The sequence below is a fragment of the Panicum hallii genome, chromosome 2 (assembly GCF_002211085.1).
Source record: "Panicum hallii strain FIL2 chromosome 2, PHallii_v3.1, whole genome shotgun sequence".
Classification (NCBI taxonomy): Eukaryota; Viridiplantae; Streptophyta; class Magnoliopsida; order Poales; family Poaceae; genus Panicum; species Panicum hallii.
In genome coordinates this window covers 1,286,578-1,311,777 of record NC_038043.1, presented here as the reverse complement: position 1 = coordinate 1,311,777, position 25,200 = coordinate 1,286,578, and the positions used below count along the sequence as shown (strand labels likewise).

Sequence of the window (25,200 nt, the reverse complement as noted above, 5' to 3'; positions counted from 1 at the left end):
AACCCATCTATATATAGTTTACGAGACAGAAGGAAGGAAACAACTTATGTGGCTGTTACGTATGTGAGTGGATCCATGACTTTACCGGCCCAAACAAAATGACGCACAAAGATTTCGATGTACATATCAAACTAATAATAATTTCTTGCATTTAATTACGTACATGTATGAATTTAAGATGATGATGTTTGTATGTGACAGTTTGGAAAATGAAAGAATGCCTTATCGAACCGGAAAGAGCCAGGGCAATTCAAGAATTACTCCGTGGATCCTGATGGATGAGGTGATAAATCGTGGCGGTGAACTTTATGCCGACTATAGGATAAGCGTGGGTCAATTTGATGAAAACAAGGAAGACGGTGAACAAGAGAAGTATTTAAAGTACTTATAATGAAACAACTTTTGTGGCTATTTGTAGTATTTGTAATATTCGATTCCAAGCGTAATATTTAAAGTGTATATAAACTGTATATATATAATTAATATATGTAGTTCTTGCTATGCGAGATATGAATACGAATATGAATGCTAGCTATACGCCGATAGATACGGATAGAATACGAATATGAATTAAAATAAAAAGAAAAATAAAAAAAATTAGCAATTGATAAAAAAAATAAATTTAGTACGAGCGGGTAACGCCCGCTCCGGAAGTTGCGCCCGTACGTGATGCACAAACTCTTGAGCTTTGACCGGTCAGCAGCACAACAGCTCGTATGTGCTATATGTGTTTAATTTCTGTCAGTCATATCATGTTTTTTTTCTTCGTTCTAGGTGTACCACGTGCAGCCAGTGTTGAAACCATCGACCAACCCAGGCGTGACATCGTCTAGGTCACGAGTACGTGATGATTGAGGTGGTCATGAAGTCAGAAATCGTAAGGATAGATAGATGACGGAGAAACTAATTAAACATGTCTCGTGTAGCGTATGAATCAACGCCACACAGCATGCAGCATATGTGTATAACAGCATGCTGCCGGTTATTGATAAAAGTAGCGAAGACCATCCATGCATGATATGATGATAAAGGGCGAGCGGAACGCATAAGCTGGAACACGATGGGCCATACTTTCTTTTCTTTTAAGATGGGAGCTAATAAGGTAGTGATCGATAGATCTGCATGCGCTGTGCCTCCATGGAACGCCCTCTCACGGCCCATCACGCATGCATGTGAAGGGAATAAGATCGAGGAGGATGAAGACCGCCTTGACCAAGACAAAAAGGACCTCGAGTCCAAGTCAAGAGCTGAACTGTAGTTCTGTGTACATCCAATAAGCAGCTTAATTAAACACATGGTATGTACGTAGTTTAATTTGGTGCCCGGGCATGACCATACGCCTGAGCCGAAGCCTTTGCCTGCTCATTTGGCTACGTCGGATAAATTAATCTACAGTATATTTGACTGCTACATGCAACCCCTACGACGACCAGACCGTGCATCATGGTCATGGTGCCCGAACTCAACATTATTGGGTTGGGCGCGTGCGTCCATCTGGCAGCAGACACACGTACGTGGGTTATCGTATGTGTGCGGCGGTACACATACACGCAAGCTGGCTTGCTACAGTGCGGATTCACTCACAGGGGCCCCGGCCGGACAGAGCCTCACGTGCAGACCTCAGACCTATCTAGCCGGACACACTGGGTCTGGGACTGGAGTCCAATGCAGAGAGAGAGAGAGAGGGGGGGGATCGATGTATGTACTAGTACTAGTACATATTATATGGTGTACTATGCAAATACTGTATAGTCTGTGGTGTTTTATTTTTACAGTAGTCTGTGTGTAAGCAATGCAAGAATGCGTGCGTGTTTGTTGCAGGTCCTGTCCGATCAGAGGGGAAAGGCCGCACTGGCGCCGTGCAAAAGGGTGGCCCTTCCTTTTGCAGCACCCACTGCTCATCTACTGTAGCACTGCAGTACTGCTCATCTCTCTCCTCTCAGACACACACACACACAAGCACACTCCCTCTTCCAGTCTACCTGTCCAGGCCTCACACCAAGATAGGAAAGGACCAGGAAGACAATGCCTGGACCAGATGCTTGCATTGGCCAGTAATGTTAATTAGTTAACACCAGTAACAATGCTACAGTGTATTTGCTTTAGTTTGTTCCTGCACTGCAGGTAGTGTACGCATGTACATGTAGTAGGCTGAAGCATGTGGACGGAACTAGGAAGAAAAGGAACCCATGGATCGATAATGGAACAACCCACATGAGCAGGCGGCTGCTTTGTGGTTTGGCAATGGCATCCGTGGCAGAAGGGGAATCGGTACGACGATGCATGGCAATCGCATGCGTTCCATTTCGAGCCAGTTCCATCATCATCATCCAGGACATGCTTGGTGCTGGTGACCACACGCTGGATCGAGACCACTCGCCATCTCTCCCTCTCTACCCCTCCCTCCCACCCACCCGCCCCCGCCCGACTCCATCCTCTCCCCGCTGGGGCGCTCCGGGCTCTCCTCTCTGGTTCCTTAACTTTGCCCCTCTCGCTCCGGCCGTTGCTGCATCCGCACAAAAGTTGTGCAGTCGCCCAAAAGCTGGACATGCAAGGGAATCGCTCGGCCGGGCAGCACTGGACGGCCATGCATGCACAACAAGCGAAGTCAATCTATCACTTGACTACCGAAACAACCACACCACGTTCACCGTACGTGCGTACGTCAGTGTTTGACTGTTTGCCCATCCACTACCTCCAATCTCACAGACAGCTAATTAATAAGAAGTTTAAGGGACAAATTTGGGTCAACTGGAACTAATAGAAATAAATCTGCTAATAAAGCTTTCAACTAGCTGGCCTGAATATCATCGTGAATCCGATGTCCCCATTGAGGGTGCAGGATCAAAACGAATTCCGCTGAACTTTGCAGGAATTGATTCAGAGAGCAAACAGAAAATTTTACAGGAAATGGCAGAAACTCTTGAGAACGAAACTTGAGCGTTGCATTACCAATCTAATCTGATGCACAAGCTTTGTATGGTCAGTGTACGATGTACGCAGAAGAATGCAGCTAGTCTCGCACTGTAGGAGTGTAGGACTAGTCATGCACGTCGATGATGCATCCAAGCCAATGCAAGGTGGTCAAAAGAATCGAATCTTATCGAACACAGCTGGATGGGACTTAAAGCAATGTCACCTACGGTCCCTTTTTTAATTTGGAACCCTAGCTACAACCTATATGCACGGCAGATGCTGCCCTTCGGCGGCCACCACTGTCCACTGTTCCTATGGTTGGAGTGGATTCATTTTAAAACCAACTCCACAAGCTCTTCAAGGCAGCTGGTTTGGTTTCTGAATTCCTTTTCTTGAACAATAGTCAGTTGATTTTTGAATTCAATTCTCCATGCAAAATACTACTAAAACTGTATTCATTGATGAACCATAGTCAAACTGGGAGCAGATCGATGGATCAGGTGGTGTTTTAAGCTGATGGCTCAGACTGGTGGCAGTGTGGATTGAGTTCGTTGGATGTTTTCTTCTCGGGTCCTGAGCTGGTCAAACGGAGGGCTGCTTGTTGAGATTCTACGCCTCCTACGAGCTGTCGTAGCAGCCAGCCTGACTGACTGAAACTACATGACCTGCAGTTCCATCAGTTCATGAATGCATGGATCAGATCAGATCCATTCCCCACTGGCAGGGCCGGCTGAGCTGGTCTGGTCACTGCATGCTCCGGTCTACCAGCGAGCTTAGCTGTGCCTGTGTGTCTCGTTGAGACCGATCGAGGTGCTGAAAAGAAAAGGCTCCATTCGTAGACTTCACGCGACCGTCTCCATCAACTCCATCAGCTAGGCCCCATACCAGCTAGCTACAGTACAATACGTGCAGCAGCTACGGATACGTATTGGTCAGGACAAACTTAAAGTGACATGGCAGCTAATTGTATGTGACATAAATGCACTCCTGCATGCATTGCAAGGTCGGTGTCTCGACTCTCGAGTATCATACTACGTAGTAAATATTTGAGAGAGAAAACACAATTTGTACCGGGAGAAGTAAGGAAGTCAAATTTAATTTCATTCGGAGGACAATTAGACAAAATTCATTGGTATATATGGGGAACAAAATTGAATTGATAATTTTTGTAAGGGCCCAACAAAACAAAGTGAATTGAGTCTTTAGTAAAATAAAGCATATTTATTACTTATATAGCTTTTCTGTCCCTTGGTACATTTCAGGAGGCAAAATTGCATAATCCCTCAAGAAATGACCTTGAGTTGATTTTCTTTCTGTAAGATGCTTTGTTCAAGATGCATGCATTTCTTTGGTTTCACTATCCACGCTTATGTGGGATAGGCTCATCTGGACTCTTTTTTATTATTATGTAAGATCTCTGAGCTAGTTCCCTGCCTCTTTTTGTCCATGATGACGAGTACTCTTGCCAATTGCATGATGCAGAACCTATACATATATTCTACGCTAATAAACTCATTAAGAAACACCATGAGAACAGGGGCAGAATAATCAAAGCGTTGCTAAACTACAGGGAGCTTTTTTGCAATAAAATCGCTTATATGAAATTAAAGAAATTCAAATAAAAGTACTTTTTTTCCTTCAAGAGTGATAAAAGAAGCTGAGAAATGTAGGTACACACAGTTTCTACTTTTTAGTACGTGTTTGCACATGAAACTCGGGGGAAAAAAAGAACCGGAGACAAGAAGCGTTGTCAATATTTTCATTAGTCGACGGCGATCGATGGGACCGTCAGTTGTCCTAGACGCGATGAATGATGAATGAATTGAAACCAACTACTAGCAGTTGCGCAATAAAACAGAAGGTGCACGCACGAGAGAATATTCCCTTGCGTTTCTGGTCTGATTTGTGCTGCGTGAAAAAAGTTAAGGTCCTCTTCTCCCTTCTCTTTTATCTACTCCTTTGGTTGAACATGTACACGACACGTCATCTTGGAGCCGTAATGAACTTACGTATGTGTTGCATCCAACTTCTTGACGTCCACGTTCTGGACCGCGACGTGTGCCGCTCCAAAGCCCGGCATCCCGGGCCCACCCAACTTAATCATGCATATCACTGGAATGGCAAGAACGGATTCTAAAATTAACCGGTCACCTGTCAGTATTTTATACAATTTATTAAAAAAATCTCTTTACATTTTTATGGTAAATATTACGATACTTAAAAAAGCGTTGAGCTTTCGGTCATCTGCCTTGATTATTTCTAGAAACCACTCAAGGCAGAGAGATGCATGCGTAAACACAGGGGAATCCTCCTAGGAACATAATAAGCTAGAAAAGAAACTTGGAAGAAATGTTTACACATGGTAACTACACACACACACATATATATATATATATATATATATATATATAGAGAGAGAGAGAGAGAGAGAGAGAGAGAGCGCGCGCGCGCGCTACCTGGAAAGATCTTGAGAAAACTTTGCTGTTTGAATTATCAACTACAATTACTGTTCAAGTGGATTAAATCATGTCACGGCGTACTTGTGATAATCAATACAGCATGTGTTTTTTTTACAAGATGAGTGCAATGGGTGCCTAATCTAAGTTGGACTAGTTTAGGACGGAAGACGTACAAGCTAGACAGCACGTGCTGCTGATCCTACCAAGGTTCATGCACCAGCTTACATTTGTGCCATCAAGCGGGTCCCATCCAAATATCAATCTGCATTAATCCCACGATAATGGCGCGCTGCTATTTCAGAAGAAACCGTTTTACCCTTCTCGCAAGCCGTCAAAGTCTATGAACACTTGACATTTCGACGTAATACTGGCGGCAGACACGGATTAATCACCATCTAACTTATTTCGGGTTTCATCTCATTACTCCCTCCGCCCTAAAATGTAACGCAACTTAGTTTATTCTAAATTAAAGTAGTTTAAGTCCAACTAAATTCATAGAGAAAGAATATTAACATCGAAATTATTAAATAAGTAAATTATGAAAATATATTTCGTAATGTATCTACTTATTCTCATTTGACATTTAAAATATTATTATTTTTAAACTTGGAACAATTTAACTTAGTACAAATCAAAAATACCTTATATTTCAGATCTGAGCGAGTAGTTACTATGTAAACAAGACACTAGCAGTCATTTATAGCATCAGCCCTCGTAATAAGACCCTGCCACGTAAACTTGTAACATGAGATTTAATACAATTGTGGTACAATGAAGGTGTGGCCATAGGCGACACAACACTTTCATCTCAAGAAAATTACCCAAGAGTCCTCGGATGAACTGAATAAAAAAGGTAAAAAAAAAGAGAGGCAAAGGTAAAGGTAAAAAAGCGCACTGAGCTGAGTGAGCCATCTTAATTCTGGCAATAATTCCACGGGCAGTCGAGTGTCCTGCTGCTGCTGCAGGCAATAAAAAGAAACCGAGGTGGCTCGAAAAGAAATTCCCCGCGAATCGCGCGGGTTCTGCGCCGGATGGACGGACCTGCTGCGGCGCTGCAGTCTCCTGTCGTGTCGCTGCCGGGGAGGGCGCGGGCCCACCTGTCCGTGACACAAGGTGTTGCCTTGGAGTGCGTGTAGTGGTCGTCGCGTGCCACTGTTGCTCCTGCTCCCTCCCATCTCGTCTGAACCTGATCGTCTCATCTCTTCCCTTCGCGGCGCCAACAAAAGATACGGTCAGGGCTCCTGTCTGTGACCGACCGTGAGAGCTGAGCTGAGCGCCACCAACAACTTGGGCAACCGAACGGAATGGGCCATTCTCCTGCATGCGTCCGTTTCTTCCATCTTCGCCCCTGATATTCCATGCAATTTCAGGTGCCTAGAGGAAAAATGATGGAGTTGAAAAGGATTCACTGACATGGGAGAATTTTGGTATGGGCCTTCTCGTACAAAGGGTGGGCTTTGGAAAGTCCTAATTCATAACAAATTTAGAAGGACCAAGTACTACAATTTCTTTCACAAATCACACCTTTATTTACTAAATTATTAGTCGTTTTAGGTTTTATAGATTCATGAATTTTGTTATGCACCTAGATATAATATACACGTAGATGCATAGTAAAAACTATAAATCTATAAAAGTCAAAACGACTAATAATTTGAGACGGAGGGAGTATTTAATTCAATTCAATTCATTTATTATTTTAAACAGGGCAACAATTGTAGGGCAACAATTGTAGTATTAACGTAGACAACATTTCCATGAGAAAATAGGATTTATTCAGAGACAGCTACGAGGATTAATAGTTCTACACATATGACATGTTATGGGAGGCCTAGATGAACATTTCCATCAGAAGAGTCTATCGGAATCTACCAAGATTTCATGACATCTTGTTGCAAGCAGGTTATCCATATTATTTCCCCATATTGAGTTTGTGTAACAAAAGAAAAAAAAAGCTACATATATAGGATACAGCTGATTTTATAGTCTCGAGTGGTAGCTACAATAATAGATGATCATATCCTATATAGGAACGTCAACGCAGTGGCATCACCTGGCTCTGAATTAATTAATTAAAATGAGACCTGAACAGTGACGTTCCACAATTAGCTTGCATTGGGGGGTATCCAATCGAAAGGACCACCAACTCGTTGTCACCGGGTACATACATGCGTGTTTTGCATGAGTGAAATGATGGATGGATAGGAGTGGAACTCATCAGCCTTTCTTTTGTCCACATGATAGAAAGAAGATCATCCCCATCCCAGTTTGCCATCGATCGAGCGACATGCATGAGTGCTCCCTCCTGCAAGCTAAGCTTATAGGGTAGTAAGGTTACTTTTTTTTCAAAGAATTTTGTTTCTAGTGATATTTTTAAGATTTTCGGCAGTTGTGTTCCTTTTGGAGTTGCCGAACGTCTCTGTAAATTAAACAAAATAGCAGTAGCTGGTGTCATCATGAACTTCAACGTGATCTATCTAGGCTTGGAAGCTTTATTTCCAGAAGCAAAAGGTTAACACGACAAGCAGCAGGTATAGATGATGAGAAAGCAATGCGAGGTGAGCTTTGGATGCCTTTTGCTTGTGATCGATGCGATGCCACGGCGTGATCTGCACGACGAGATGGTATGGCACGCACTAACCGGCGCTATAGGAGCATGCACGCTGACTTGAGATACTTGCTATAGCTGTTAGTACAAGAAATTAGGCACCGGCCGGAAAGACTACTCTCTCTTGGATGAGCACACAAGATCACCGGCATGGCATAGTACAATAAGGTCAGTGAAAAATCACCTTACTACAGAGTAGATGATATGCAAATTTCCATACAAATTCGACCGTATGATACTGCTACCTGAGGCAGAGGCTACAGCAATGCCTACTCTCTTTCACAAAGTACGAGCTGACAGAAAAAGAACATCAGTTTCTTTCAACAAAATTCGTCCATGCATGAGTCAACAGCCTACACAGGAGGCATGAGAGAATTGGTACATGGAGAAGGTGCTGCATGTAAAAGATCCCGAAACAAAGCTACAGTAGAGACGAGTGGGGCAGCTGCTAGTAGCACTACGCAAGCTGCACCCAATGGGCTCAGCTCAGAGCTAGCCTCAGGGGAGAAGAGAGACACAATGAGGACGACGGAGCTGTGTGTGAGTGAGCCCCCACCATTCGGCCGGGTTCATGCAGCCGCGGGGCCCAGGCCTGTCATCTCGGACGTCCCTTCTGTCCCCTATTAACTCGGTCAGTCCGTCCACTGCAACTCTTTGTTTAGGTGTTTCGCTACCTTTTCTTACCACTGTTAAAGCTCTCTCTTCCTCATCTGGTGATTGATACACTACAGAACACACTCACACAGACCGCCTCTACTGTGGACGCAAAAGATGGGCAGGAGGACATTTTAGCGACGGTCTCTCTTTCTGAATCCGATTCGAGGCCGTTGAGGTCGATGCGGATTTGATCTCCGGCTGCAACTTGAGACTGGAATGTAGTGGAAGGATCACCTCCCATCTGTCAAGCTACAAATGGCCAGGTGATGCGTCGCTGACTGAGACAACAAAGAAAACAGAGAGCTGGCTGGCACAGCGAGCGAGCGAGCGAGCAGGCAGGCGCCTGTAGACAGTGATCTAGTCTTTCGGTCTGTCCTGCAAAGTCTCTATCGCTGCATTAAGGACCTGTTTGAATCCATTAGTCTAGTCCCATCGCATAGGATATTTAGATACCAATTAAAAATATTAAATAAAAATTATTATATAAATAGAGGCTAATTTATGATACGAATCTATTAAGCCTAATTAATCCACATTAGCACATGTTTACGAATCACGGACTAATTAGACTTATGGATTCGTCTCGTTAATTAGCCTCCATTTATGCAATTGGTTTTATAATTAACTTATATTTAAGACTTATAATTGGTATCTAAACATCCGATTCGACGGGACTAAAATTTAATCCCTTCATCCAACAGCCCCTAACTTTCTTTCTTTCTTTCTGTCTCGGGGAATTCGTGGGTGAACTTCGGCTTTGGACAAAATTTCTGCATGAACTTTGTCTTTGGATCAGTGCACGCAGTAGTTGAAAGGACATGAGGCCCATTCTAGGACCAAGGCCCAATCCAGGTCGTCATGTGTCGATTCAGCCCATAACGTGAGATGCAGCCCACATTGCTTTACATACTAGTCAAGAAGAAGAAGAGCCCGCGCGCTTAAATCGCCCCAACTTCGCCATCTGATCGATGCTGCTGCTGCTGCCTACTCGTCGGACCCCTACCATTAACTGGGCCTCGACTAGAGATGTATTATTATTATTATTATTGGTGTCAGTTAAACTTAAAAACTAGGCCGTAGAACAAACGGGCCGCAACCAACCTCAGCATTGCCCCGCGTAGCCCACTAATTGAATCCCAAATTGAGCCACACCCATCTGATCTCCTAGGCCCATTTGCATGCGCCGCCCAGCCCCGCGCGAAGGTGGCCACGCTGGGCTGGGGATCCCCGCCACGCTGTCGAGCAAAAACGGTGGGCTGTAACAGGCATGGAAGGCCCACTTGAACCTCCTCAGCGAAGCCTAGTTTCGAACTATTTCAAAACAAAGAAAGGATTTGTTCTTCTAGGCCCACTTGCAGCCTCCGCCCATTCACTCTCTCCGGCACGCAGGCTCGTCTCGCCGGCGTCACGGCAGTTAAGACATGGCCGAGCACGAGGCGAACCCGTGGCGACCTGGGGCGCCGGGGGAGGAGGGGGACTCCGGCTCCTTCCCCTCCGCCATCATCCTCGTCGCGCTCGTCGGCGCCACCGCCGCCGTAAGTCTGCTGCTCCCCGTGCCCAGCCTCTCCCTCCCTCGGATTCGTGGATGCATTACGCGAGCCGCCGCCGCGGCGGCCGATCCCGATCGGTGTGTTATTCTCCTAGGCCTCGAAAGGCCACTTCGCCGCGTCTCTGTACTGTGGTTGCGCGGGACCATTCGTCTGAGACGATCATCCACTTGAACTGTTTTTACCTGTTCATTTTTCCGTGTGTTATTATCCATTATGATTGGTTTCCCTGCGAATTTGTAGGTCGGACCCCTATCATCTTGATTAGCCCTGGATCCTAAATTCATCAATAAACTTATAACATTTGCGTCACTTAAGTTACTAATCCATGCAGAAGGACTCGTAGATGAACTTGTTGATTCCATTTTCTGAATACCTCAATCAAATATGAAGGGAAAACGGTAATTCGTTTCCCTGGTGGCATTCCATGAGAAAACGGCACGTGGGAGAGGAAACCCAAAAAAAAAACTAAATGGAGTTTCTGCGACTACGAACCACTACGACGAGCAGCTTCTGAAGAAAGGAGCATATTTGCCAGCAATCACATATGACATATATGCATCAAATGCAAAGATAGGGAGCAGGCAAAAGTGCAAAAGCAAGCACATTCAGAAAAAAAAAAACCAACATGTGAGAGCAAGCCAACGTACTGGAGCAAAGAATAAAGATGAAACTGCAGGATTGAGCAAGGCATCATAACCATCCATAAGGAAACACATTATTCCGAGCGGCCGGGCAGCAGGCAGCTGGATCGAACTTGCGCCAGCCAGCTAGATCTCCACCTTACGGTAAACTACTTCTGGGCATTTCTGTTGTTGTTGATCTGGTTAGAATTACTGAATTAGGAAGAGACTGCATGATGCTAGTAATCAGTTTAAATAAACCATATGCTGAACACTGACGGTTTATGTATGCTTTTCCTTGTTTGTGCCGACTGCTTGTTCGTTCTAACCTTGACATTTGGAAAATCAGCTGGCCCATGGCTGGAGGGAATTCCACCATAAGCGGCTGCTCCGACGCTGCACTCAGGCAACTCTCATCTCAGATTACATGCGACGCCCAAATGGTGTCCTCATTCGGCAAGAGCATGGGAGAGAAGATGTGGCGTGTGAACGCACTGCAGCTCGCCAGTGCCATTCTGGCTGGACTCATAGTCGGGATAGGCATCTATGGCCAGCGGTACCGCCATCACCGCTTCACCAGGTTTATCTTCCTCGGAGCGACCACCCTGTTCTTGCCTGTCGTCTCCACCGTTGTCTCCATGGGCGCCGGGTCGAATGCCTACGCCCCGTGGCGATATGACATGGACAAAGGGAACGTCGTTCTCGTTCAGTTGTTTGAAAGGTGCGAACCAGGAGAACACTCGGTCCTGGTTGTAGTATGGGCATCCCTTGTTCAGATCATCATGATCAATACCAGTGCAGTAGTTGCTGTCGATGATAGAGAAGGTGGGAGCATGGGTCCTCCATTTGAGCTGCTTGTTCAGGGAGTCTGGACCTTTTACCTTGGTATCAGTTATATCATCATTCGTTTACACGAGGTCCCCTTCAGTTTTGACACCGAGAACATAATTGCTACTGCCCTTGAAGTGGTACCTTTTGCTCTCATATGTACTAAAATGGTATTCAAATATTATGCATTTGAAAAGGCACGACAATCCTTTGCTCTCGGACGCAATCCCATCTTATTGTTGGGTACATGAAGCAACAATGGTCGCAAGAAACAAGTCACCATGGTGAACTAACGGTTGCTAAGGATGCACCTCCTCCGCTGCTGGTTATGGGAGAAGAGAAAAGACACGTGGAGAAGCAGCCCCTTGGGTATGTGTTCAAGGATGACACATGGACAACTTCGCATAATAATGGCCTGGTGACTATTGATAGAGTTTGGAGGTTGGATAACATGCTTCCAACATCAACACTAAAGCCGCAAAAAAATTTATGCTTCTCATTTGCATTGTTCAAGTTGTTGCGGTGCCGATTTGCAAGGTACAAGTTCACAAATAATGCTGGCTCGAAGGACGCCTTGAGTTTTTTCTGGAGTTTATTGCTGAAGGATGACCAACATGACAGGGTCTTTTTGGTTATTTCGGATGAGCTTTCCTTCCTTCATGATTATTATTATTCATCCCTCCCGATCTACTATTCAAAGTATTGGTTGCCCATTCTGGGTATCTTTATCTCACTATTGTGCATAGCTTGCTGTGTATTGTTGATCACAATGCTTGTGAGTCTAGTGAAGACTGAGGGGGGAATCCCCCCTCAGATTAGGTGCTTATTTTTTTGCATTCAAGAACAACTGGTCAGCAACACCTGGATTGAATGTTATGGAAGCTGGTACATCGATCTGGTGCCAGTATTTTTGCTTTTGGTGTTAGTCATGATGGCTGAGGTGAGGGACATAGCTTCCTACATCTGCTCCAACTGGACTAAAGTTGCCCTCATCTGCCACCTTGTACATCGTGCCTCTTCGCAGCATTCTTCACTTCTCAAGAAGAGATGTATTGGCCGTCTGTTGCGTTGCAGATGCAGGGTGATGAATCATTGGGATGAGAAAATAGGTCAGTGCTCTATCCTGGAGATTCGCCCGAGCACAACCCTGCTTGTACCTCTTAGGCGTCTCCTCCATTTGCCGGATCAGAAGAAGAAGGTCAAGGTGCCAGCAGCTGTGAAGGTTTGCATCATGGAAATGCTAAGAAGCAGTAGAAATGGACACCTTAGCATTGGCACATCATGTCTCCGCCGCCGGGGCCAAGTTGGTGAAAGGCTTCTCTGGGCTTGCAACGACAAGAGTACATCTCGCACCATACTTACATGGCACATCGCCACAAGCATCCTCGAGGTCAGGTACACACACCTGGATGACGAAGAACAAGGTTCTTCACCAGTTTCGAGCACTAACTATAAGATCGCTGCCACTCGCCTGTCACGATATTGCGCCTACCTTGTGACATGGTGTCCTGAGTTGCTTCCTGACGACGACGAATGGAGCGGGAGCTTGTACGAAGATGTCAAGAAGGATGCTGAGCGTGCCCTTGCCGGCTGCGCAGCCGGAGGCTCATTGACGCCAGAAGCCAAATGCCAACACCTGATCGAATTGCTGGCTGCAAATGCAAAGCATGAGGTGCTCAAGGAAGGCGCGCGGCTAGGGAAGCAATTGGTGGAGCTGATGGCCGAAGGCGATAAGACGGTGGTGTGGAAGTTGATGGCTGAATTCTGGTCAGAGATGATCCTGCATGTCGCGCCGTCCGACAACCTCAAAGGGCACAAGGATGCCATTGCCAGGGGCGGGGAGCTGATAACGCTGCTCTGGGTGTTGCTCTTCCATGCCGGCATCATCAGCAGGCCGGGTGAAGAAGACGGCGCTGCTTCTACTTCTGCTGCTGTGGTTTAATAGAGTCTCTTTTGCTTGTAATTATTGTTTCCTCCTTGTTTTGGATTCTTGATCCTGGTGTGTGTTCTGCTTTTGTTTCTGTATCTTGACTTCTTGCCACTAGTGACAGTATGATGTCAATCTGAGTTTCAATTGTAACAAGTCTAGTTTGAGGTCCTACAATATTGTCAAAGACTCAATATTGATTTGTTTCAGATGTAATCTTAATTGTTTGGATATTAATCTGAGTTTCAAAAAACTTGACCTGCGGGGGTATGACGGCCCGAGAAGACCTCTCACGTAGACCAAGAAAATCCCGACCTGCGGGGGTATGACAGCCCCGAGAAGATCTCTCACGTAGACCAAGAAAATCCCCGAATCCCTACTCTACCCTTACACAAGGGTGCCGTTCCCCGTACCGTAACCCGTGTGAGAGCGGGCCGGGACCACTTTTCCATGTGCTTTGACGTGTAGGCAGGTGAGAGGATTTTTTTAACCCCAACCTAAAATTCACTCCCACCAGGAGTCGAACCCAAGATCTAAGGAGTCTTGCTGATGCCATCTAATCAATCCAATTCAGCTAGGCACCCGTTTGCTTAATTTGAGTTTCAGATGTAGTCTTAATTTATTTCTACATACTGTGATCAATACCATGTATGTTTTAATTTGGTATTAATGATCAAGTGCTAGTATTGCAGATTAATCTTTGATGATCAGAGCCCCCCATAATTTATAGCTGCGTGGACCTTCAATTGGGAAACAAGTGTTCCAAAGCCCAAAACAGCATCACAGCACACAGGCCCATTGGCCTTCGACCCGCGCTTCTCCTTCCCTTCTAGACCTCACCTGACGTTTTGTATACCCTCTGCTCTGCCTCATGCCCTCATGCATGGGCCAAGAAGGTTGGTGAACTACTGAACCCACATCCTGAGCGCCGACAACCTGTTCTGAAGTCCGAAATCATCGTCAGTTCTGCAAAGAGCTTGTTTCAGTTGACTGACGCTGAGGAAGCGCAGGAAATATATCTACGAGCGAGGCTAGCTTTTTGCATGGCACGTGACAATTCAAATTTAATGAACCGCAAACCGATGAAAAAAAGCACGCCATGTAATTGAAAGCAGGAAAAGAAAAGAAAAGGATCAAAACCGAAGTTAAAAGAAAAGAGAAACCCACATGCTAAAAGGAAGATCATAATAGCACACAGATGCAGACAAAGGTCTGAAAAGGAGCCGTAAGCCCCAGCGCCCAGGTCGCGATGTCAGTTTGTCTCTCTCATCTCTGCCAAAGATTGTAGCGATCTGGGCAGCCGGATTACACAGTCGTCGTTGGTCACCCACTCGATCACCTGGAGCTAGCTCAGCTCTCCACCTTGGTGAGTTCATTCTTAAATTTCTAGCCTGGGCCTAACCGATTAGTACTGGTAGTATAAGTAAGAACTTGGTACCCAGTAATCTCAATTACTCCCTCCGTTTCAAAATATAGATCGTTTTGTGTGACACCCTAGGTATCAAAATTGTAAAATATTAGGAAGAATGTGAAATGTAAATACATTGAATTAAATGAAATTGGATGAATGTGTGAAATTTGAGTGCATATGTGAAAATAAGGACTTGTGTGCAATTGTTCAAAAATATGAGTCCTTTTGTGTAAAATGTTTGAATTACAAAGGTAACTCTTAATTTACAGTACGGGTCAAAGTGTAAAAATATTAGTCATCATTACATTACCTGAACTTGCACTTAAGTCCAATGTTATATGAAATTTATCTAACTAAGGACAAATACTTTGGAAAGTTTGATTTGAGTCCAAAGTTTTTTAAATAAAGCTCTAATCTTTGAGTTTTTAAATATGAACCCTAAATAAAAGAGGTAGGGTTTGAAAAGTTCTACAACTCTCATGTTGACCATCTTTTCATTTGAGCTTTAAAGAAGTGGGGAATTTTGATTTACAGAGAAGTCCCTAGAGCTTTTGAAGTTCACAAATCAGTCCCTGGCAACCCCTCCCCTTCTTCTTCCTCCTCTGCCTCCTCTGCCGCGCGACAGCGCCGCCGCCCGCTGCCGTTGCCGCGCCGCCCGAGGCCGACTGCTGCTCCAGGGCCGCTCCACGCGTCGCCTCCGAGCTCGCCCGCCGCCCTAACTTCTCTCTGCTGGCCCTTCCCGAGCACGCCATGATGCTCTACCGTCCGCCCGCGCTGCCTCCTCTCTGCCGCCGCTCACCGCCGCTGCCGCTCTGCCAGCGCCATTGTCTACTCAAGTAGCTCCCCTATGCGCCTCTAGGCCGGCCACCGCTCTAGCTCCTTCCCTCTGGCTCTTCCCCGCGCGTGCCACGCCGCCTCGCCTCTGCCCGAGCGCCGCCAGGCCACCACGATGCACCGCCAGCAGCAGCTATTGCTCGCCGCGCCTCTTACTAAGTTCCACAGCATGCCCAGAAACTCATTTTGACTACTTATACCCGCTCGCACGGCCGTCATTCGCTTTGCTCGACTTCTTTCCCCACTGGATCACCGCCGCACCCACCTTCTGCCGCCGACCACCACGCCGTCGTCAGCTCGCCCCGCTTGTTTTTAGACCACGACAGCCCCCGCAATAGCTTCGCCTTGATCCTGTGAAGCTCACCCACCCTTCAATTGACTTCCTTGAGCTCCAATTTAGCTGCCCCGATGATCGCCGGTGAGCTTCTCTTCCGCCGTCGTTACGGTCGCCGTCGATCACCTCCTTCCCGTAGCGGTTAGCTTCGATCGTATGCGGCAATGCATCCCTCATGGCTCACTGATGCTCATGAGCAGGACCTTTGCCGCCGTCGATCACCGGAACATCACCGTCGCCGCTGACCTCTCCGCCGCCGCCTCGGTCTACCGTGGAGATCTACCTTCCCGACCATCCCAACCCTCGCCAAGGTGCTTAACCGAACCATTTTGCTTCCCTGGAGCTTTTCCCCCACCTCTGACCCACCACCGATGAGCCATTGCACCGGAACATCGTCGCCGTGGTTGAGCTCCATCGCCGCCGCCTCGGTTCACCGCCGTTCTACCCCCTCCGGCCAACCCCGACCTGCACATCACCCCTAACTAGGACCGCCCTAGTCCCCTAAACATTCCTGGTCGGTTTCCCCTCGCCGCCGTCGCCGGAATTTGACCGGCAAGTTTCAGCCTCTCTGTTCCCAGGAAACAAGGACCCAATTGCATTGTTTTAAATCTTTCCGAGGGCATGGCTGCAAGATTTCAGTCCCTCCCCTCATTTCAAAATTAGTGATCTTTAGAAATTTTTAGAAATTTGTAGAAAATTCAGAAAAATGTCAAACCAGTTTTACTGAAATCCTTGAACAAAATTCTACAACTTTTGTTACTAGAGTTCAGTTTGAAACCAAATACTTTTTGGGTTATTCAAATGATTAGCAAAAGGGGTATCTTGTGTATAACTTGTGCATTTTAGCTTACTTTCATGTGATTTTTGGTATGCAGCATGTTTAAGGTATATGTAAGATTGTGTAAAAATTTCACCTTAATTTATGCACTCTAGCTTGAAGTAATTTGAATTTATACAAATCAAGCTTAAATTGGTTAAAGTTCATTTAAACATGATATTAAGGTTTTCATGCCTAGATCTTTTTATCATGTAGTGTTCTATATTTAAGTAGTTCATAATAAATGTTTTAAGAATTTATGGCACTGTTTTACCTAAGGTTTGAATTTAAACTTAACACTTGAACTAAATTCAAATGCTTTAGTGTTTGTTTTTAGAAAATTATGAAAAATTCATAGTAAACACCTCTGTTAGAAACAAGTTTACCCACAAAAATTCAAGACCATAACTTTTATAGATTTCAGAATAAAAATCCATCTTGTTAATTTCATTCAATTAATCCCATTGGTTAGGATAATTGAATTGAGATACAAATAATATGTTTGAATGCAACTTTCTTATTTTGTGACATTGTGTTTATCAAATTGTTGGATTGCAACTTTATCGTGAAGTAAAACTTTTAACTCAAGAACCATCTAAATCAAATCATTGTATATCATGTAGATTCGACTACACTCGCTGACGGAACCTACGAGTTGATCCCGGAAACCGTGCAAGGTATTTCGGAAGATCAAGTAAACGTCACCGAGGAATTAACTGAAGCCCCGAACCAAAGTTCGGGAGATATTGACATCTCTGACCCCAGCCCCATCAACGAAGGCAAGCTCCGGATATAAACCGCTATTTTTACTACACTGCAACTTATATATTCATATATATCTACTTGTGCATTTATGTTTTCAGGAATGGTATTGAAACACTAGTTGCATATTCCTAGAAACCTATGTACTGAATACTAGAACCGGAGTCCGACTAGTTGCTAAGCTAATATGACCGGTAGAAATCGAGTGATTTCCTGTCACTCGCGAGCTTTATAGGAGTTGTAATGTTTACATTCCTGCAACCACTGTAAGGATGACGGACGGGGTTGTGATTATGATTCATGACCTTGGCAGAAACCCCGTCTGTGCTGATAAAAATTTGATAAGGTCGCAGTGTGTGGTAGCGGTGGTTAAGCGTTTGAAAGTACTAGCCACATGCCGCGAAATATGGTAAGCGGTAAGCCTAGTAACCGATCGGTCCGAAGAGTGGACATACCCCCCCCACTCGTAATTTGGTTTTTCGCACACGCACCGACGTGCGGGAGTACGTTCCGCAGCGGATGAGAGTACGCCCTACAGTCACGTACACTGTAGGAGTACGTTTCGCACAGGCGGACAGGAGTATGATCATGTAGTCGCGCTACAGACGTAAGTCCTGCATATTGGATGTGCGTATGGTCCTACAGTCGCTTGTGGTGGCACTGATCCACGAGTCGGAATAAAAGGCAAATGGTTGCTTTGGAACAATCGTTGGATGTTTCAAGCGTGTGAGTTAGGTTTGCCTTGCAAGGTTGGGAAATTCGATTCACAATCGTCCGTTTCTCGCGGAGATTGAGACTGCTTGATCCCTTTGCCACATAGAGTAATAAGAGCAACTTGATGATGATGAAAGATGATGTTTGTTGAGAAAGTTCTATATGTTTGAGTAGTTATAGTTGCTTAATTAGAATGAATAATCAACTAGAATCTGAAAGCTAAAATTTGAAATTAAAGATCTACTCTTTGTTGCTTTTCAGCTGAAATTAAACCCAGAACTATTATAAGCCTTCATAAGTCTAGTTACATGGCTAAATATACAATGAAACGGGTAAGCCTTGCTGAGTATTAGCATACTCAGCCTTGCATTGTGACTTTTGTTCCAGATAATCCCCCTGAGGACTCTGCTCTACCTGTACCATGGCCCTATGGCCTATGCTCTTCCCGATGGTTGGTCCGTAGAGTGGGATCCGTCCCCAGCAAACACAGGTCCTTCCGAGTGATGTTGAGCATGGGCTTAGCTCAAACATCCGTGGTGCGACATCTGTAGAGTCGCGTTTATTTTCCGCTGCAGATACTATAACTTTGAAAAAGTCTTGTATAAATTCGAACTAGTTAGGTTTTTATACTATGGGTGTATACCATGTAATATTATATCTGTGATGTAAAAATGATTGGTATTTGTATCTCTAGACTCGCCTTCGTGCGAGATACCTTATTTTGATCCTGAGTTAGGTGGTTTTATCGGGACTTTACCCGACAGACCATGGGATTATACCGTTTGAAGTGCAGTCGAGCCGTTACTGAACTTTCGAGAAAGGATCGATGCACTTGAACCGGTGTAATTCAGCTTGGTTCTGCTACATTTTGGCAAATCTATATAGTGATTTTACAATGTATCTAGATTTGTATCTAGATTCATAGAAACATTATGTATCTAAATTTGTTAAAATGATCCACGGTTTGGAACGGAGGGAGCCGTAGTCAGGCCATACCATGTACTATGGCTTGTGTTTATATGTTCATGCTTGATTCTCTGCTAAAGTGTGAGTAATTCAATGTGGTGCTAGCTAACGACTTGAAATTTGGCAATCAAATCAGCTGAGCATGGCAGGAGGGATTAATCCAACCCTAAACTGCTCCGCCAGTGCAATCCATGAATGCTCCTCTCAGATGGTCTGCCCCGTCGGTCCCACGACAACCTTCGACAACAGCATGAGAGGGCAGATATGGCGAGTCGACGCGCTGCTACTAACTGAAGCTGTCCTGGCTGGAGTCATAGTTGGGATAGGCGCCTACGGCCAGCGGTACCGCCACCACCCCATCACCCGCTTCATCTTCCTCGGAGCCCCCACACTCTTCTTGCCCATCATCTCCTCTGTCATCCCCACTGTTGGCACCTCCCCTACTTACATCATTACCTTGATGTCAACTGATTATGGATTTTCATCACTGTCTGCGTTGGTCGCGAGATGCGATGCGCTCAGACACTCGATCTCTCTCATATTGTGGGCGTTCCTTGTTCAGATCGTCATGATCAGCACTAGCACATTAGTTGCTGTTGATGACAGGGAAGGTCAAAGCAAAGGCCCCCACTTTCGAACTACTTGTGCAGGGGGTCTGGACCCTTTACCTGGGTCTCAATGGCTTCAACAAGGCAGACTTTTTTGATGAAATTATCGGCCTTTTCCTCTTCTCTGCTCCAAAATAGCGCTCAAATATTATGCATTTCAAAAGGCACGCCGCTCATTTGCACTTGGACGCAACCCGGGACTTGTTTTTGTCCACATGCAGAAGCTACAAGCACTCGAATCGAACCAACATGTGGAGGCACCGATAGGTGAGGAAGCACCTCCTCCTCCACTCCTGGTTATGCGAGAAGAGGAAAAACAAGTGGAGATGCAGCCTCGTGGGTATTCAATCAAGGATGATTCAGACAACATTGGCTTGGTGACCATTGACAAATTTTGGCAATTGGATAGCAAGGTACCGATCGCAACGCCACAACTCAAAGATCTATGCTTGTCTTTTGCATTGTTCAAGTTGCTGCGGTGTCGATTTGCAAGATACAAGCTCACTAATGCTGGCTCCATGGGGACCCTCGCCTTTTTTCCGGAGCTTGTTCCTAAAGGTTGGCGAGCATGACCGGGTATTTGGGCTAATTGCAGATGAGCTTTCTTTTGTTCATGATTACTACTACTCATCCCTTCCATAGGCTACTGCACCTTCTTTATATGGCGGGCCATGCACAATCTGTTCTCATTTCCAGACGAGCTCACTAGTTACTCTTCGGTGCCACTGCTTGAATGTGCAATATGGTGTATTGATCAAGGCTTGGTTAGTAATGCGTCGTTTACAGATCTAGGAAGGCAGTACCTTGACTTTGTGCCACTACTTTTGGTTCTTGTTTTAGCGGTGGCAGCTGAGATCAAGGACATGGCTTCCTACATTTGCTCCAACTGGACCAAAGTAACCCTTATCTGCCGCCATGTAATGGGTTAGCCTTATCTGCCGCGCCTCTTCGTCACAACATTCTTCCCCGGGCAAGAAGAAATGGGTTAGCCTTTTATTATTACGATGTAGATGCAAGTTAATGCAGCACTGGGATGAAAAAATGAGCCAGTGCTCAGTACTGGTACTTCCGTCGAGGACAAGCCCACTAGTTCTTGTGAGGCGTCTTCTTCCTTTGCCAGATCACAGGAAAAAGGTCAAGATGCCAGCGGCTGTGAAGGTTTGCATCATCAGTGCACTAACAAGTATCATCAATGGAAGCTTGAGCAATGGTGTGGAATCTCTGCGACGAAGCCAAGTAGGCGAAAGCTTAACCTGGGCCTGCGATGGCAAAGGTACATCTGATACAATACTTGTATGGCATATTGCCACATGCATCCTTGAGGTGAAGCACCCGTATGGACACGATCAAGAGCAAGGTTCTTCACCAAACCTCAATTCTGATAATAAGATTGTTGCCACTCACCTGTCACGGTACTGCGCATACCTGGTGACCTGGTGCCCGGAGCTGCTCCCTGACAACAATGCCTGGAGCAAGAGCTTGTACAAGGCTGTAAAGAAGGACGCGGAGCGTGCCCTCGCCGGGCACCCTACTACGGCAGGGTCGTCGACGCCGGAGGATGAGTACCAGCAGCTGGTTCAACTTCTAGGTGCAAACTCCGAGCATGAGGTGCTCAATAATGGCGTGAAGCTCGGAAAGCAGCTGGTGGAGACCATCAACGATAAGGAGACGGCGTGGAAATTGCTGGCCGGCTTCTGGTCAGAGATGATCCTGTACGTCGCACCATCAGAGACGGCACTCGGAGGCCATCGCCAGGGGTGGCGAGCTGATAACGCTGCTCTGGGCGTTGCTCTTCCATGCCGGGATAGTCAGCAGGCCAGGTGAGGACGACGGCGCCACTGCTACCTCGGATGGTGCGCTTTAATGGAGTCCTCCAGCAGTTGGCCTCGCTCTCTTGTGCCATCCTAATTCGTCTTTGGGCCTACCGTATCCTCTTTGTTTCGTGTTATTTGATAGAGATGTGCTGTATGCTATTGTTTACACATGGTGTCCATTTGAGTGAGATGTCAACTTCAATTTCTCCAACGTTGTTGTGGTGCCATGCTAATCTTAGTCTTGAATTTTCCAAGTCAGTTTGACGATGTCCTGTAAATCTGTAATATTGTCATGACTCGAGATTATTGAAGAGCTGTAATGCAGCTTGTTACACTTACGACGTATTGTCCGTAGCTGACTGTGATGTTTTTTTTTGTTTTTGTAATGATTTTTTTGCGAAAGATTTTTGTAACGAATTTAACGGCGACTGCAAATGCCGGCAATGCGTAGGCTCACGCATGTCGCAAAAGGACGCACTGTAGGTCTTCCTGGTTGAGTCGGCGGCGTCTGGAGTTTGGGCCTTCGGGGTAGGGGTTGCTCGTACGGTTCGGTGGCCACCGGCGACCTTAGAAGAGAGGGATGGGGGTGGTAGGAAAGACCGACGGTGGTGGCGCGTTGACAACCGGTGGCTTAGGGACGGAGGATGCGGCGTTCACTCGGGTGGAGACGGCACCGGACGGTGGATCCAGCGGTGCGAGCCGCCGAAGGTGGGGAAGATGGCCGGCGGGTGGGCTAGCGGCGGAGATCTTTTTACGGTTGAATCTCTCTAATTCGCGTAGAGCGATGAACAGACGCCCCTGCAAATGCTGCGTTGCATGTTTGTTCAGAGTCGAGTGCGCATCGCTTCGTCAGGTCAGGCAAAGAGAACGGAGAAAGCCAGCGATGTTCAGGGTCTCTAAGTGGGCCGACCATGAACCTTAGCCCAAAGTTTAATCTTCGGCCTAGTAAGGCCCAGCAGGCTGATTCAGAAAAGACCCGTTGTCAACCCTTGAGGCCCAGCGAGAACGTTGGCAATCGTGACACCAAAAACTGAAAGGCAAGTTGGCAGTGGAGCCTATGATGACTTCTTCCATTGACTTGATTTATAAAGTTACAAGGTTCGGTGAGGCCAAGGGATGTACGGGGGAGACGGGTAAAAATGGTGATATCATTTCCAACTTATTAAAGGTGTACCTCCTCATGTTGGACGACTTCAGTCGAACTTGATTTGTAAGTTTGAAAGGTACTGGACCATACCATTATTTTAGGACGGCGTCAAAATTTGATAACCAGGTGCTAAAACTAATACCATTCTTACGATGTTGCCTTCATTCCTCCATCAATATATATTTTAGCCTACATATGGACGAGAAATTCCTTGAAATAAACAAAAATATGATTTCTTATTAGTTTCCACACACTTGCAGCATAACAATTCTACATGGAATTTACAGTAATCCACATTTTTATATTAATACCAAAGATTTCTCGGTTATATAGGGTTCTCTCCATCCTTTAATTAATGATACCATGAATTCATTTTCTAAAAAAAAAGAACAACACAATTTACTTACTCAATTAGTTATGTAAACTAAAATAAGTATCATTAGATCTATCATGAAATGTATTTTTTGGTTGACTCAGATTTATCTATTTACAGAACTATATGTAATAAGGTGGACACGATAAGAACAGAAACGCTGCTAAAAAAGATCACAAGATTTTATTGTTGATTATGTATCATCACAAATTTATTCATCACATCGTATGCATATGCAGCTGACACAATTAATTCGTGCCGACCCCGCGGTATTCATGTATTCATACAGGCGGCACGCGCGCACATGTACGGCAGCTTAGTACGGGCTCTGGCCGACGAAGTTGCCCGGCGGGTTGTAGTTGCAGGTGATGAAGACGCCGCCGCCGTTGTCGCAGACGACGCGGGCGCAGCCGATGGCGGTGGAGTCGCGCCACACCACCTGCGTGTAGTGGCCGCACGACTGGCCCTCCGGCGCCGAGCAGCTGTTGCTGCCGTGGTCGTACCACTGCTTCTCGGACACCCAAGACGCCACGGCATCGGACGCCGACCAGTCGGCGCCGGCGGAGCCCCAGAAGATGTTCTCGCCGTAGGGCCCGCCGGAGTGCACCAGCGCGCAGTCGCCCTGGCGCTGCGCCGCGTAGCTCCGCGCGTACGCTGCCACGGTGTCGTCCCAGGACACGGCGCCCACGCCGACCTCGGACCGCGCCGCGTTGTGCGGGTCCACGAAGTCCTGCGGCGAGTCCTGCGCCGCGCACGGCGTGGCGAGCACGGCGGCGGCCGCGAAGGCCACCAGGGTTAGGCACGCCAGTTTCGACGCCATTGCCGATAAGCTTATGAATTGAAGCTCCTGTGACTAGATAGCTTGTTATCGTTGTGATCGATCGATCGATGCATGAGCTGAGGCGAGTAGCCGGGGTGCGTACTTATAGTGCTGGTAGCGAGAAGGATATCTCCAAGATACCATGCTACAAGCTGGTGGTAATAGAAACGCTGGTCCACTGTCAATGATAGATGGCGCTTAAAAGATTTCCAAGAGGGGCAAGAATTCCATGGAGGCGATCGCCTTTCGTTCCGATAGAACCGGCGGGATTGATTTGGATTAACTTGACGACATTGGAAGGTTTACTTTTTCAGGTCTCGGGCCGGCCGACCACGACTGATCCATGCCTTCGTTCGCGCTTCGCCTAAAAGATTATATATTAGGGAGTAAAATGCACTGGTGGTTCCTAAATTTGTAAGGTCCGTTAATTTCGAAAGTGTATTTCTAGATCCATATAAATTCACATAACACTGATATAGCACGCTGACTGTACGTTTCCGAGACTGCCAACATAGATTATGATGAGAATTGATAATTTACCCCTAGTTTTCTTCTCGACCATATGCTCTCCCTCCTCTTCCACTTGGCTTGCGGGTCACTTGTCGATCCTGCCACTTGCTGGGCCGCCTAAGGCTGCCGCTCGAGGTGCCTCCGGCTGTGGTGGCTAGGGCCGCATCAGCGATAGCGTTGGTGTGTGCCATGTTCGGTCATTCGGTGGATGCTCTAGTGGACGTGGTGGGTAGGTTAGAGAGCGGCACGGATGGCACGACACCCCGTGTAGGGTTGGATGTCAGCATTACATGCACACGTGGATGTATATGAACCTACGGTGAACAATTTAAAAATTTTGAGACCCAAAAATGCACTTTCGAAGTTGACGGATCTAAGTGACACGTCCTTGTAAGTTTGTGGATCCAGAAATGCATTCTCGGAGTTGACGGATCTAAGCGACGCACCCTTACGACGAGTTTAAGGACCCACTGTGCATTTTACTTTATATTATGGTTCCATAAGATTACCAAAAGTGGACAGTAT

General features: G+C 46.2%; 1 protein-coding gene across 1 annotated transcript; it reads right to left on the bottom strand.

Moving 5' to 3' along the window:
• Positions 1 to 23,508: 23,508 nt before the first annotated feature.
• On the bottom strand, positions 23,509 to 24,251 carry LOC112881911 (pathogenesis-related protein 1-like). Its single transcript, XM_025946835.1, has one exon. It carries the CDS (start codon positions 24,163 to 24,165, stop codon positions 23,662 to 23,664), a length of 504 nt encoding a protein of 167 aa, XP_025802620.1. The 5' UTR covers positions 24,166 to 24,251; the 3' UTR covers positions 23,509 to 23,661.
• Positions 24,252 to 25,200: the final 949 nt, after the last annotated feature.